Raw genomic sequence first — 15,496 nt, 5'->3', positions numbered from 1 at the left:
GTAATCTGGCTAAATAATAAAACAAATTTTACACAAACCATTCATGATCAACAAGATAGATGTGATTTTAAACTTAGAGGCATGTGCCAGCACGACATCCGTATGTTTTAAGGCAACAAGAACTTCAACGAGTTTCGAACTCAAAACCTAGGAGGTGATAGGCTACAACGACCACGGGGCGCAACGACCTAGACCGTTCAGCCACAGACACCCCGGCCCCTCAAAACCTTGACGGGAACATACACCATTATAGTATATTATTGCTATATTGTCTTGTAATCGACAAGCAGTGTACTTCCGTAACAGTATAAAAATGGTTACATTAGCGGTAATTTAAATACAACCACAACGCCTAGTGTAATAATTTATTTTGTATTACTCTAAGCGTAACAACTGCAACTCTTAATGTAATAAAGAGACGTTTATTACATTAAGCGTAACGGTCGCAACGCTTAATGTAACAATTATTACATTAACGCCGTTATTACATTAAGAGTTGCGTCATACAAATGTGTGTGCATTTACTATTAAAGTGGGGAATGAAATAAATTTCGAATGAGAGGATGTTCTATATAACTTTGTACAGTACAACCATTGTCATTACGACCATTACCTAAGGATCACTTCGCCCGATAGTTATTGACACGGAGCTGGTTATTCAGAAACATGGATATTGATTGAGAAACAATTGAAAACAAACAAGGCAAACAGACAACAGAGCATTAGCCATGACTTGTATGTTATCACGCCCGTACACTTCCTCAAAATCTAGTCGAAAAGCGTTTATATCTATTATTGTATGATATGGACGTCTCGTCTTACCTTTCTAAAATTCCCGATAGTATATGAAAACATTCTGAACCCAGATAAAACGAAATCAAGAATGAATGATCATGTCTGCATCGTACACTTCTCGTTAAAAATGATTGTACATTTAAGTATCAACGTCAACATAGTATATACATTGTACACTTCTTCAACAATGCTTGATTTGTCATTATTGTTTTATTTACTATAAGTCAGTCGTAAACTGTACATATGCATTTGAAATTACATTATAAATATATGAACGGAATGTATAGAGCGATCAAATTATGGATAAATAATCGAAGAATAAAAAATAACCGAGACATTAAAATAAACCCCAGTGATTGTTGATATTCACATACTGTGAACTATGTTTTGGTTACAGCTTTGCCGCTATGTGGAAATGTCGTTTATATTTTATCATTAATTTCCTTAATTACGTATGAAATCCTCTTTTCTGAAGATATCAAATGGACTTTGCTGAGAAAACAATATAACTATTTAGTAGGTATAAACAGCAGTCCGTCTTAATGACTCATCGATACACGTACATTGATGCCATGTTTACCTTTACAGCGATGGGACTTCAAAAAATGTCCGTGAACTGAAATTATGTGCCATTCATCTAAAACATTTACACAGCTATTTTTTTTATCAAAGTTTGTCAAAGTTATGTCGGTGTGATGGAAAATTACTATACTTGATAGCCAGAGGCATAAATTTGGAGATTTTTTCTTAATATTGCTTTTATTTCACATTGGAATTTTCAAAATAATCGTTCTGTTAAAATTTTGGTAAGACTATGGGAAATTCATGTGTAAGTTTTAACTTAAAAATGACAACTAATTTTCATCTAAAAATAAAATAAAAAACATTAGGATATACGACATAGGAATGCACTAAATTTCTATCTGATGATTAATCTCAGTTGGTCAAGATGAGTAGACTTATTTCTGTTTAGATACGACGAGATTGTCGGAAAATATAGGACGTAAGATTTCCTGATCTAGGCTGGTGCTGACCGGGACCGCCATCGTAGAAGGTGTGTTTATTAGGATATACGACAAAGGAAAGCACTCGTTTTCTATCTTATAATTAATTCCAGATCGTCAAAGAGTAAAGCACTACTCTTTGTATCAATACACTGAAATGTCGTTAAAATTGACAACGTTACACTTCTACGTGTTTGTATCAGTTATACACTTGTATGCGTTAGTAGCATTGTGCATGCAATCTTTCCTACATTTTCTGTAAGTCCGCACGAGTTATCTATCGTGACGGTCCCAGTCAGCGCCGGTCCCAGTCAGGAGCAGAGCACCTGTCTGATGTCACTGCTACTGGTTAACGCCTAGGAAAAACAAACATACCAGTTTAGGTTGTACATTTGTTTTCACATACCAATCTAACGTACATCAAATAAAACAAGCGCTCGTGAATATTTCATAGATATACCACTGAAGAGAGGTGGGCACACGTGTATACTGTTTGTAACCACTAATAAAACTACCATACTGGACGCTGATATGTCACCGAAGATGAAACTTTTTGTTTAAAATAAATATGTGTATTTCATTCAATATCTAGAATAAAATATTTTCTTTATCCGAAAAACGAATATTGTGATCACAAACTGGAGATGATGAGAAATCAGCCAATTTAACATACCACCGGACAATCGCCGCTACATGCATATGTGCAAACAACACTCATTATCGGGTGGCAGACGTACGTATGCCCGTTACACGGGGTTGGGGAGGGGCGGCGCCCTGTGGATTGCAGCTACCATTGCGTCACATCAACGGAAAATAAAAAAATAGTGGAAAAACATGGCCTTCAAGATCCGTCCTACTATTTTATTTATGGAGCTTCTAATCGATTTGGACAAGAACGCAAAATAAAATGGTATTTACAATACCGTATCGTCATTACTACTCTGAAGATATGTTTGATTTCTTTATTTAATCAATGACCGATCGTGTAATTTCTTAATGTGAAAAAAAACCAAAACAAACAAACATTAATTACCCTTCCTTACTCAGAAAGCAGAAAAGGCCAGTCAAAAAGAGACAAATACTGTTTGGATGAAGATTTCCAACGATTAACAGTAAGTAAAAAAATTGGTTGTGACAATTAAATATACTGAAAGAAGCTGGTTCAATGCCGTATCTAAATTTCGTGGGCTTGGCCCCACTACCATCCGATAGGATGACCTCATCTTCCCGGTGTGGGTTCAACGATGAAAATATCTGCCTTTACCCAGAATGCATCGCACCTGTCACGATACTTAACATTGTAAATATACAAGTTAAGATAGACATTTCGGTGCAGGTTTTTGACTTCAAATAGAAATATGGTACAATTGTCGGCAGACAACCGGATAGAATGACTCTTTAAGAGAATATCTGGTCATTACCGGCCTAAAATACTGCTCGGCGAGTGCCTTTCCGAGCCGAGAAATCGAGAGGAAGTGATATATTTTCGAATGAAGATCAAATATGGCGGCTACATCTGTGAACGTCAGTTTGGACGATATAGATCTGTCAAGTTTACGGGTAGGTATTTAATCTGATGCATGTACAAACAGGAGAAATTGTAACAAGGCTATCAGTATTACCAATATACTGCATGTAAGTGTGACATGATTTACAATATGTCGGAAAACATCTCCAGAATATATAGTGTGGAATCAGCTGACGAGATCCGAATGACAACAAAGGCCCGACTTTAACGATAAATTCTTCTGATCAGAGACCACCAACGTGATGTGTGATTGAAAGGTTTGTCGAGGAAACAATTTTGCATACATTCATATGGTTTATATATCTAACGATGCGATAATTACTAAACTATTTGAACATGACTCATGTGTCCACTCCTGTGTAACACGTGTGGATGGTTAGACAGGTGCAGCACACGTGTGGTATGTGTGCAGTTCAATGGCCATACCGGCGTATTTTCTGTATAGTGTCATTTTAATACGTGAAATATTTCTCACAATCGAGGAAACTTTCTGACCCTAATGACAAGCAATAGAAAACAACAAAGTTGTTCCTTCAATCCTGTTGAAACACACACTGTAGTCACTACCACAGCTAGACATACAGAGACAACATATTTCTGTCAAGTGCCAATGCCCGACAGCACTTTTTACACCACATGCTTTGCCTACAGAGCAGGTAGCACACAGTGCTTAACACGCGGGAAATAGTTTTTAACATTAAAACATCCTTCTTAATTTTTATCTGCTCTGTCCCACATTGAGGAGTATGTGTAAAGAACATGGGTAAAAAGGTGTTGATAGGCTGCAGGAGTTCTGGTTGCAATTTAGTAGGTAATTTTTGTGACCCAATATATAGGTCTCAGTTGATAGACTCTAATAAAATTTATTATACACAGACAACCTATAAAATATGAAACTATCCCTGTAGTAGATATTAACATGTAGTGCTTTCACTTTTTGTGTGACAGGTTAGCTACTACAGTACTTTATATATGGGATATGAGATATATATATGTGTTTAACATTACACAAAATACAATGTCTGGTGACTTACCAAAGACACGGAGGGGATTGAATTTTCCTTTATCGTGTTTGGCATTTATTAATGAATAGTGATGGATGAGTGTGTAAGAATATAATGCATACACATTGTAGTGTGAGTATGTGCATCTAACTTTCTCTTTACACTCCACTGCTTCAGACGCAGGAAGAAAAACATGTATGACATAAGTACACATTATTACATATTTCACCACTTTCTTGAATGTCACCTGACATACCATAGATATATCAATGTTATAAAACTGTACATCCTGATGATCACACTGTCAGTGTATAATAACATTATGCTCATAAGAATTGAGGTAAGATGTTCTAATACTTCAAATGTCTGATTTTACAACAGACAAGGAGATTCTGACAGGAATTATTTCAACCTGTCTGATTTTACACCAGACAAGGAGATTTAGACAGGAATTATTTTAACCTGCTGTCTGATTTTACACCAGACAAGGAGATTTAGACAGGAATTATTTTAACCTGCTGTCTGATTTTACACCAGACAAGGAGATTCAGACAGGAATTATTTTAACTTGCTGTCTGACTTTACACCAGAAAAGGAGATTTAGACAGGAATTATTTTAACCTGCTGTCTGATTTTACAACAGACAAGGAGATTTAGACAGGAATTATTTTAACCTCCTGTCTGATTTTACAACAGACAAGGAGATTCTGACAGGAATTATTTTAACCTGTCTGATTTTACAACAGACAAGGAGATTTAGACAGGAATTATTTTAACCTGCTGTCTGATTTTACAACAGACAAGGAGATTCTGACAGGAATTATTTTAACCTGTCTGATTTTACAACAGACAAGGAGATTTAGACAGGAATTATTTTAACCTGCTGTCTGATTTTACAACAGACAAGGAGATCAGACATGAATTATTTCAACCTGCTGTCTGATTTTACAACAGACAATGAGATCAGACAGGAATTATTTCAACCTGCTGTCTGATTTTACACCAGACAAGGAGATTTAGACAGGAATTATTTTAACCTCCTGTCTGATTTTACAACAGACAAGGAGATTCAGACATGAATTATTTCAACCTGCTGTCTGATTTTACAACAGACAAGGAGATCAGACATGAATTATTTTAACCTCCTGTCTGATTTTACAACAGACAAGGAGATCAGACAGGAATTATTTTAACCTGCTGTCTGATTTTACAACAGACAAGGAGATTCAGACATGAATTATTTCAACCTCCTGTCTGATTTTACAACAGACAAGGAGATTTAGACAGGAATTATTTTAACCTGCTGTCTGATTTTACAACAGACAAGGAGATTCAAACAAGAATTATTTTAACCTCCTGTCTGATTTTACACCAGACAAGGAGATTCAAACAGGAATTATTTTAACCTGCTGTCTGATTTTACACCAGACAAGGAGATTCAAACAGGAATTATTTTAACCTGCTGTCTGATTTTACAACAGACAAGGAGATTCAGACAGGAATTATTTTAACCTGCTGTCTGATTTTACAACAGACAAGGAGATTCAGACAGGAATTATTTTAACCTGCTGTCTGATTTTACACCAGAAAAGGAGATTCAGACAGGAATTATTTCAACCTGCTGTCTGATTTTACAACAGACAAGGAGATCAGACATGAATTATTTTAACCTGCTGTCTGATTTTACAACAGACAAGGAGATCAGACAGTAATTATTTTAACCTCTGGTCTGATTTTAAATATCAATGGGCAATGTTAACCAAGATAAAACACTTACAATCACTGTCTGATTAACGATGATGTGTATTAGATTCTGACCTGTTAGGAATCGTATCTTGATTATAAAGCTTGATCAATAAATGGTTACAAAGTGCAAAGAAAAAATAAATGAATTGAATATGGTCATGATGCTGCAAGATTTATCCATTTATCACTGAAATGCCAGAATTATTAAAAATATAGCTATCCACTTCTACCCCCACTTATACAATCACCCTAGAGATGACTGACGAATATATCAGAAACTGCACTGATGACATCACACAGTGGCTCATGTTACCTTACAGTGTACACATATAGACATGTGTAAGGCAACATTTGAACTGAAATGACATTTCGATGAGAAATAAAAGAAATAAGTAAAAAAAAGATATATTTTGTAAAAAATGATGGATATTTGTGTCTGTGTGTGCACCTTTTTTAAATGGTTAGACTCTAATTTTTCATTGTTTGTTTTTACCTCAGATGAGCCATATTTCCTTGAAAACTTCTTTTTTTATGCCACAAAATAGTAACTGTAATTAAATTTACACATGTTAGCCTACATCTTACCGGTTAATTTGAATCAGAAATGAAACAACAAAAAACATTATTTTGCAATGTATGATGTGCATTTTTAAACATTTTAACGAGGTGTGGCCTATGATCCATGCCTGTCCTTTCATGTCAGGAGCATAACTTTGTCCACAGTTAAGCAAGGATCATGAAACACAACGTATACATTGATCATTCTAAGACATGCTGTGTACCAAATTCAGAGTTCTCAACCTCCCAGTAATTGCCTTTTTAAAAAAAAAAAAAAAAAGAGATCTCTTACCCAGAGTATAACTTTACTTGCATTTTAGCTAGGATAATGAAACTTATTGTATACATAGGTCATATGTAGGCAATGTAAAATGTACCAATATTAGGGCTGAAACCACTTAATTACAGAGTTATAGTCCTTGGTTCAGTCATACAATAACGAAAGAAACATGCTATGATGTTAAGTCAGGGCCTATGACCCTCTGCAGTTATTGTCTTTGTTAAAATTTTGTTTCATGAGCATGGCTTTGGTTGCGTTAAAATTAGGATCATGAAACTTGGTGTTTATATTGTTCATAATTAGAGAGTGTGTAGTATATCCAATTCAGGGCCCGCAACTCCTTCATTACAGAGTTATTGCCCTTTGTTAAAATTTTGCGACCATTGAAGTTTTTTTTAGGGAGCATTTATCAGTTTCACTGACACTCTAATACACTTGACCGAGGACAACAAAACACTGGCATATGAAGATGGATTGGTGGACTAATTTATCACAACTGGGAGGAGGTTTGACATGTAAAAATGTGATTAAGAAAAAAATACACAAATTTGCTGACAAAATATTTATACATAATGTTTCATGATGAATGGATTTAATCACCATTTTTCATTCTCTCTGGAAGCCTGGTCTGTTACTAAAATCATTTGGGTGCAAGGTCTCGTAAATCAATAGTTCACATATTTATCAGCTTGACAAAATAGTTGTCCTGAAATACATAACGGTCCAGAATGGATGTTGAGACGATACTTTAAAAGAAGAAAGGTAACTGTATACCAGACTCCAAATGTTAGGGAAACCCCCTACTTACCTGAAGGAGTTTGTAAAGACCGCATCCCTTGTTTACAACACAAGAAATACAATGATTTAAAATAGATTGGGATTAAAAGATCATCTGTGACAGACTTGAAGGATCTTTGTTACCAGATCTCATCAGAGCAGCCTTTAGAGAGACCTATCAGGCTGCTTATAAACCTTACTAGGAGTTTCTGGGTGTTTGCTTCCTGCAACTTCTCACCTCAGGCTCTTCTTTGGAATAGGACTTTGCAGAGCCCTCTGATTCAGAGGATCTATCAAAGTGAGTGAATGGAGGGCAATTTCTCGAAAGACTTTGCAACAGGTTTTCATGAAGGAAACATCTACCTGCATAGAATTGTAGTACATCAATATGTTTTGATGTAAGGAATGCGAATAATTACTCCGGTCTCCAGCTGTACATTGTATACGAGGGTTGTATGAAATAATTAATTTATATTCTCCTGAAAAAAATTTACTTGTTGTCCGTCCAGTTGTCAGAGTAACGGCCAGTTGTAGGAGTAATGGCTGATTAATGGCTGACTGTCAGACTAACGGCCAGTTGTACGAGTAATGGCTGACTGTCAGACTAACGGCCAGTTGTAGGAGTAATGGCTGACTGTCAGACTAACGGCCAGTTGTAGGAGTAATGGCTGACTGTCAGACTAACGGCCAGTTGTAGGAGTAATGGCTGACTGTCAGACTAACGGCCAGTTGTAGGAGTAATGGCTGACTGTCAGACTAACGGCCAGTTGTAGGAGTAATGGCTGACTGTCAGACTAACGGCCAGTTGTAGGTGTAATGGCTGACTGTCAGACTAACGGCCAGTTGTAGGAGTAATGGCTGACTGTCAGACTAACGGCCAGTTGTAGGAGTAATGGCTGACTGTCAGACTAACGGCCAGTTGTAGGAGTAATGGCTGACTGTCAGACTAACGGCCAGTTGTAGGTGTAATGGCTGACTGTCAGACTAACGGCCAGTTGTAGGAGTAATGGCTGACTGTCAGACTAACGGCCAGTTGTAGGAGTAATGGCTGACTGTCAGACTAACGGCCAGTTGTAGGAGTAATGGCTGACTGCCAGACTAACGAGAGTTTTTGTACCATATCTCTATGAACATAGCTTTGGACTTCCTTATATAGAAACCTTGAACTCTCCTTCGTTCTGCGTTTTTTGGTGCTGCTAACTTTGCTGACTATCCCTGCATACCCAACTTATACCTGGTTACCAGTTAGTTTGCCATTCAGAACCCAAAATAACCGTTGATTTATAGAGTTTTTCAACTTATTAATGTTTCACATTATTCCAGGCATTATTCACTGTGACAAGGTATACCATGCTGTTATTTTTAACCACTTTGTTTCAAAAGCAAAGATCCACAAGACATCACCAGCGTGGATTGAGGAATCCATATTGTTTATTTATTTAGCTGTTAATTGTATGATTTGAGCCATTACTTTCAATAAAAATCTCCACCATAAAACTTGAGCCCTGCAAATCACCAGTATACCTTAAGTTCTGACATTGTGAGAGTAAGATGCTGCAATGAAGGACAACTTTCATAAAATGAATGACCTTGACCAAATTATAAGACCAAACGGCTCAAATGTGTTGAAATCTCGAAATGTGTTATTTTTCATTACCAAGAGGCTCAGGATTGTGATATTTGGAAAGTATCATGTACAAAGACTACAAACTTGTTCAAATGGATGACCTTGACCCACATTTAAAAGGTCCAGGGTCCGGATATTTGACCAGTAGCTGGGATGATAAGCTTTCTCAAATAATTTTGATCAGATTGAAGGCAGAGGGTTTAATTGTCTTACAGGGTTTTTCTTGAACAAACATTAAACAAACATTAGGGATAAAAACAAATATCATGGGATATTCTCCCTGTAAAGTGAGAACTCGACACATGGATGTTATAACTTGTTGTTATCTAGGTATTCAATGCTCATCCTTAATTACCAACACTGATTCGCTAAGATATGACAGTAGCTTTTAGTTGATTTCACGCGCATTAATCAATTATTTTATCTATAATCTATTTATTTCTGTTTTTTTACAGAAGAAGTATCTTGACACTGGAAGAATAATTGTTTTATGTATTTCAGGATCCAGCTGGAATTTTTGACCTCATTGAAGTGGTTGGAAATGGCACCTATGGACAGGTGTACAAGGTAAGTTTAGAATACTATACAGGCACACCTGTCACCACATAGATACAGAGACACCTGTCACCACATGGATACAGGCACACCTGTCACCACATAGATACAGAGACATCTGTCACCACATGGATACAGGCACAAATATCACCACATAGAAACAGACACACCTGTCACCACATGGATACAAGCACACCTGTCACCACATAGAAACAGATACACCTGTCACCACATAGAAACAGACACACCTGTCACCACATGGATACAGAGACACCTGTCACCACACGGATACAGAGACACCTGTCACCACATGGAGAAACACCACATAGATACACACAAATGTCACCACATGGACACACCTGTCACACATGAGACACCTGTCACCACATAGAAACAGACACACCTGTCACCACATGGATACAGAGACACCTGTCACCACATAGAAACAGACACACCTGTCACCAAATGGATACAGAGACACCTGTCACCACATGGATACAGAGACACCTGTCACCACATGGATACAGAGACACCTGTCACCACATAGAAACAGACACACCTGTCACCACATGGATACAGGCACCTGTCACCACATAGAAACAGACACACCTGTCACTACATGGATACAGACACCTGTCACCACATAGAAACAGACACACCTGTCACCACATGGATACAGGCACAAATGTCACCACATAGAAACAGACACACCTGTCACCACATGGATACAGACACCTGTCACCACATAGAAACAGATACACCTGTCACCACATGGATACAAGCACACATGTCACCACATAGAAACAGATACACCTGTCACCACATGGATACAGAGACACCTGTCACCACATAGAAACAGACACACCTGTCACCAAATGGATACAGAGACACCTGTCACCACATGGATACAGAGACACCTGTCACCACATGGATACAGAGACACCTGTCACCACATAGAAACAGACACACCTGTCACCACATGGATACAGGCACAAATGTCACCACATAGAAACAGACACACCTGTCACCACATGGATACAGACACCTGTCACCACATAGAAACAGATACACCTGTCACCACATGGATACAAGCACACCTGTCACCACATAGAAACAGACACACCTGTCACCACATGGATACAGACACCTGTCACCACATAGAAACAGATACACCTGTCACCACATGGATACAAGCACACCTGTCACCACATAGAAACAGACACACCTGTCACCACATGGTTACAAGCACACCTGACACCACATAGAAACAGACATACCTGTCACCACATGGATACAGAGACACCTGTCACCACATTTATACAGAGACACCTGTCACCACATGGATACAGACACCTGTCACCACATAGAAACAGACACACCTGTCACCACATGGATACAAGCACACCTGTCACCACATAGAAACAGACACACCTGTCACCACATGGATACAGAGACACCTGTCACCACATAAACACACAGACACCTGTCACCACATGGATACAGAGACATCTGTCACCACATAGATACAGAGACACATGTCACCACATGGATACAGACACACCTGTCACCACATAGAAACAGCAACATCATGTCTATAGCAACAATTAGGTACAGTGACCTCATGTCTATAACAACAATTAGGTACAGTGACCTTATGTCTATATCAACAATTGGGTACAGTGACCTCATGTCTATAACAACAATTATTTACAGTGACATCATGTCTATAGCAACAATTAGGTACAGTGACCTCATGTCTATAACAACAATTAGGTACAGTGACCTTATGTCTATAACAACACTTAAGTACAGTGACCTCATGTCTATGTCAACAATTAGGTACAGTGACCTCACGTCTATAACAACAATTAGGTACAGTGACCTCATGTCTATAACAACAATTAGGTACAATGACCTCATGTCTATAACAACAATTAGGTACAGTGAACTCATGTCTATAACAACATTTGGGTACAGTGACCTCATGTCTATAACATCAATTAGGTACAGTGACCTCATGTCTATAACAACATTTGGGTACAGTGACCTTATGTCTATAACAACAGTTAAGTACAGTGACCTCATGTCTATGTCAACAATTAGGTACAGTGACCTCACGTCTATAACAACAATTAGGTACAGTGACCTCATGTCTATAACAACAATTAGGTACAGTGACCTCATGTCTATAACAACAATTAGGTACAGTGAACTCATGTCTATAACAACATTTGGGTACAGTGACCTCATGTCTATAACAACAATTAGGTACAGTGAACTCATGTCTATAACAACATTTGGGTACAGTGACCTCATGTCTATATCAACAATTAGGTACAGTGACCTCATGTCTATAACAACATTTGGGTACAGTGACCTTATGTCTATATCAACAATTAGGTACAGTGACCTCATGTCTATATCCATGTCCATGTCTATGTCCATAGCAACAATATCCTAACATTCCCAACCATTTCAACATAGTGACACTATGAGTTGATTATCTAGTTTACCTTGGTGATGTCATACTTTGTTTACCTACACAGAGTTGATATGATTCAACAAAACGGAGAAGCCTAGAGTGTTAGAGTAAAGAAAGATGACAGCCCACTAACTTGTTCTGTTTATGTCAGGCTTAAGGTTACATTATATTAGTGTAGCAGGTTTTAGTGTACATTTGCACTAGAGGGAATTTCCCACCAACTTGATGGTAGAGCAACAGACTAGTAAACCAGGGGTTGTGGGTTGGATTCATTGTACACTGTTCCTTTCTTGTTATATTTGGTGTTGTAGACTGCTCCAAGTTAAAGAAGCCACAAAGAGGCTTTGTAGGAGAATCTGGGTTGATATGGTGTTTTGGGGAGAACACATTAGAAGTGGGGAGTGTTGAGGCAGGTTTTAATTTTGCATAGATACATGCTGGAGGGAATTTCCCTCGAGGGATAGAGTATTAAACCAGTCAGTGGGTTAGATACCAGCGCTATTTTCCTGTTACAATAATGACAAATCATAACAAAGGACTATAGAATTAAGATTGGCCGATTTTACAAATTAAAAATTTTCTGTGAACTTAACAATTAGAGCCAAGTATATAATTGGACATACAAAAAATAAGATGCTCAGGCTGTATGGCAAAGCAATTTCCTGGCCTTTTGTCAGCTAATTTTGAGCATTGGTGCTGATGTTTGTTTGGGATGAAATAAACCATATCTGTACATAGGTCCACTTCCTTACTCTTACGTCTTCAACCTTCTGTCACCATCTAGGAACTCCACTAACCCCGACTGGAGGCAGGACTTGTATCAGGTAGAGGTCAGAGGTCAGAGGTCAAATGACTCTATTTAGATTTAACACATAAATATTCAATGTTTTTTTTAAAACAAGAGCAAATTCATATAAAGAATTCCAATGTTTCAGCTGAACTCACCTTGTGTATATTAACAACCTGTGCAATGGGACCACTGACAATTCCATTTTGGTCATGATATATGACAACTGTTTTCTGATTGACAAAACAGGCTAAAGCAACCCCTAATTACTCTAATAATGATCAGTGACCTCAGGGAGGTTGTAACCCTGGTCCTAATTAGTCACCTCAGTGAGGTTGTAACCCTGGTCCTAATTAGTCACCTCAGTGAGGTTGTAACCCTGGTCCTAATTAGCCACCTCAGGGAGGTTGTAACCCTGGTCCTAATTAGTCACCTCAGTGAGGTTGTAACCCTGGTCCTAATTAGTCACCTCAGGGAGGTTGTAACCCTGGTCCTAATTAGTCACCTCAGGGAGGTTGTAACCCTGGTCCTAATTACTCTAATAATGATCAGTCTGAAATCCTGAAAGGCGCAGAGTTATCATATTTGGCTGGAAGGTTCCTTTGATGAAGCCCAACAAAGTTTGCAAAAAGAAATGACCTTGACCCATATTCAAGGTCACAGAGGTCAAATTTGTTAAAACCTTTAAACGACTTCTTTCAAAATACCAGAAGGCCTAGAATCATTATGTATGGCTGGAATGTTTCTTTGATGAAGCCTAACAAAGTTTGTGAAAAGAAATGACCTTGTCCCATATTCAAGGTCACAGAGGTCAAATGTGTTAAAACCTTTTAACGACCTCTCCCCAAATACCGGAAGGCCTAGAATCATTATATTAGGCTACTATGTTCTTTTTATGGTGTCCTACAAAGTTTGTTAAAAGAAATGACTTTGACCAACCTTCAAGGTCACAGGGGTCAAATGTGTTTAAACGTTTAAACAATTTCTTCTGAAATATCGAAAAGCCTAGAATCAGTATATTTGGCCAGTATGTTCCTTTTATGAAGTCCAAGAAAGTTTGCAAAAAGAAATGACTTTGACCCATAGTCAAGGTCACAGGGGTCAAATGCGTTAAACCTTTAAATGACATTTTCTGATTATCCAAAACATCTGGGATAGTGATATTGTTCTAAAATAGGTTCTCAATGATGCCTTGACCCATATTCAAGGTCACAATGGTCAAATGCGTTAAACCTTTGAACAACTTCTGCTTAACCAAAAGGCCTAAAATCATAATATTTGGCCAAAAGGTTCCCTTTATGATGCCTACATAGTGTGTGAAAAAATAGCTTGACCCATAAAAATATTTAAGGTCACTGGTGTTAAATTTGGTAAAATCATTAACAACTTCTGATTGATCAAAGGCTATCATATTTGGCCAGTAAAAGTTTCACAAAGGCTTATATACAAATATGTAGAACCTTCCAATGACTTATTAAAGGAATATATTTGGCTGGGAATTTTCTTGGCATAATTTGGAATAAATTATAAAGACCTTTCACAGTGATGTCACAATGTTCCAATAGATTAGGCCAAGCCCCCTGGAGGTCTGAGAGGGTTGAACTAAGTAATGTGAAAAACTACATGTTAGGCAATTACTTATGTTCTATTCACAGCATTAAAATACAGAAAACATGATCAGAAAGAGAATTGCAAGAGCTTCATTTTGATTTAAGATTCTTCATAATTATAGCATAAATAAATAAGAAATTCTAAGTTGATCCCATTTCCTATGCAGTGTCTATAGGCCTACAGTAAACTGTTATCAGTATATCTCCAGTAATTTTACATCATCATCATCATCATCATCATCATCATCATCATCATCATCATCATCATCATCATCATCATCATCATCCACTCAAGGTCACATGTGACACGGGTGTCTTTGTATACTTACTCTGTCCAAGTATTACTGCAGTAAACACTTCCAATTCAGAGGTCTCTGTGTAAGATGCAGAACAAGTAAGCTATACTCTTACTCTTCTTTATATTATATTATTGTGTGTAATTTCAGGGTCGACATACCAAGACTGGACAATTGGCTGCCATCAAAGTGATGAACGTTACAGAGGTACTGATTTTTCTTATTCAGATGTTTGTGTTAGTTGTCTGTACTGATTTTTCTTAATCAGATGTTTCTATTTGTTGTCTGCACTGATTTTTCTTATTCAGATGTTTGTGTTTGTTGTCTGTACTGACTTTTCTTATTCAGATGTTCTGTTTGTTGTCTGTACTGATTTTTCTTATTCAGATGTTTGTGTTTGTTGTCTGTACTGATTTTTCTTATTCAGATGTTTGTGTTTGTTGTCTG

General features: G+C 37.5%; 1 protein-coding gene across 1 annotated transcript in view; it reads left to right on the top strand.

Annotated features, from left to right (window-relative positions):
• The first annotated feature begins 3,175 nt into the window (after positions 1-3,175).
• The window catches only part of LOC132553826 (mitogen-activated protein kinase kinase kinase kinase 4-like), a 50,468-nt gene continuing 38,147 nt past the window's right edge, over positions 3,176-15,496 (top strand). Inside the window, exons 1-3 of the mRNA XM_060218105.1 lie at positions 3,176-3,359; positions 9,821-9,886; positions 15,200-15,256. Of these exons, the coding sequence (XP_060074088.1) occupies positions 3,303-3,359; positions 9,821-9,886; positions 15,200-15,256 (180 nt within the window). The 5' untranslated portion in view covers positions 3,176-3,302. The remainder of the gene's footprint in view (positions 3,360-9,820; positions 9,887-15,199; positions 15,257-15,496) is intronic.

Source organism: Ylistrum balloti, unplaced genomic scaffold (genome assembly GCF_031769215.1).
Source record: "Ylistrum balloti isolate Yb309-2 unplaced genomic scaffold, AGI_CSIRO_Ybal_v1 Utg370358, whole genome shotgun sequence".
NCBI classification, from domain to species: domain Eukaryota; kingdom Metazoa; phylum Mollusca; class Bivalvia; order Pectinida; family Pectinidae; genus Ylistrum; species Ylistrum balloti.
This window is presented reverse-complemented; position numbering and strand designations above follow the sequence as displayed.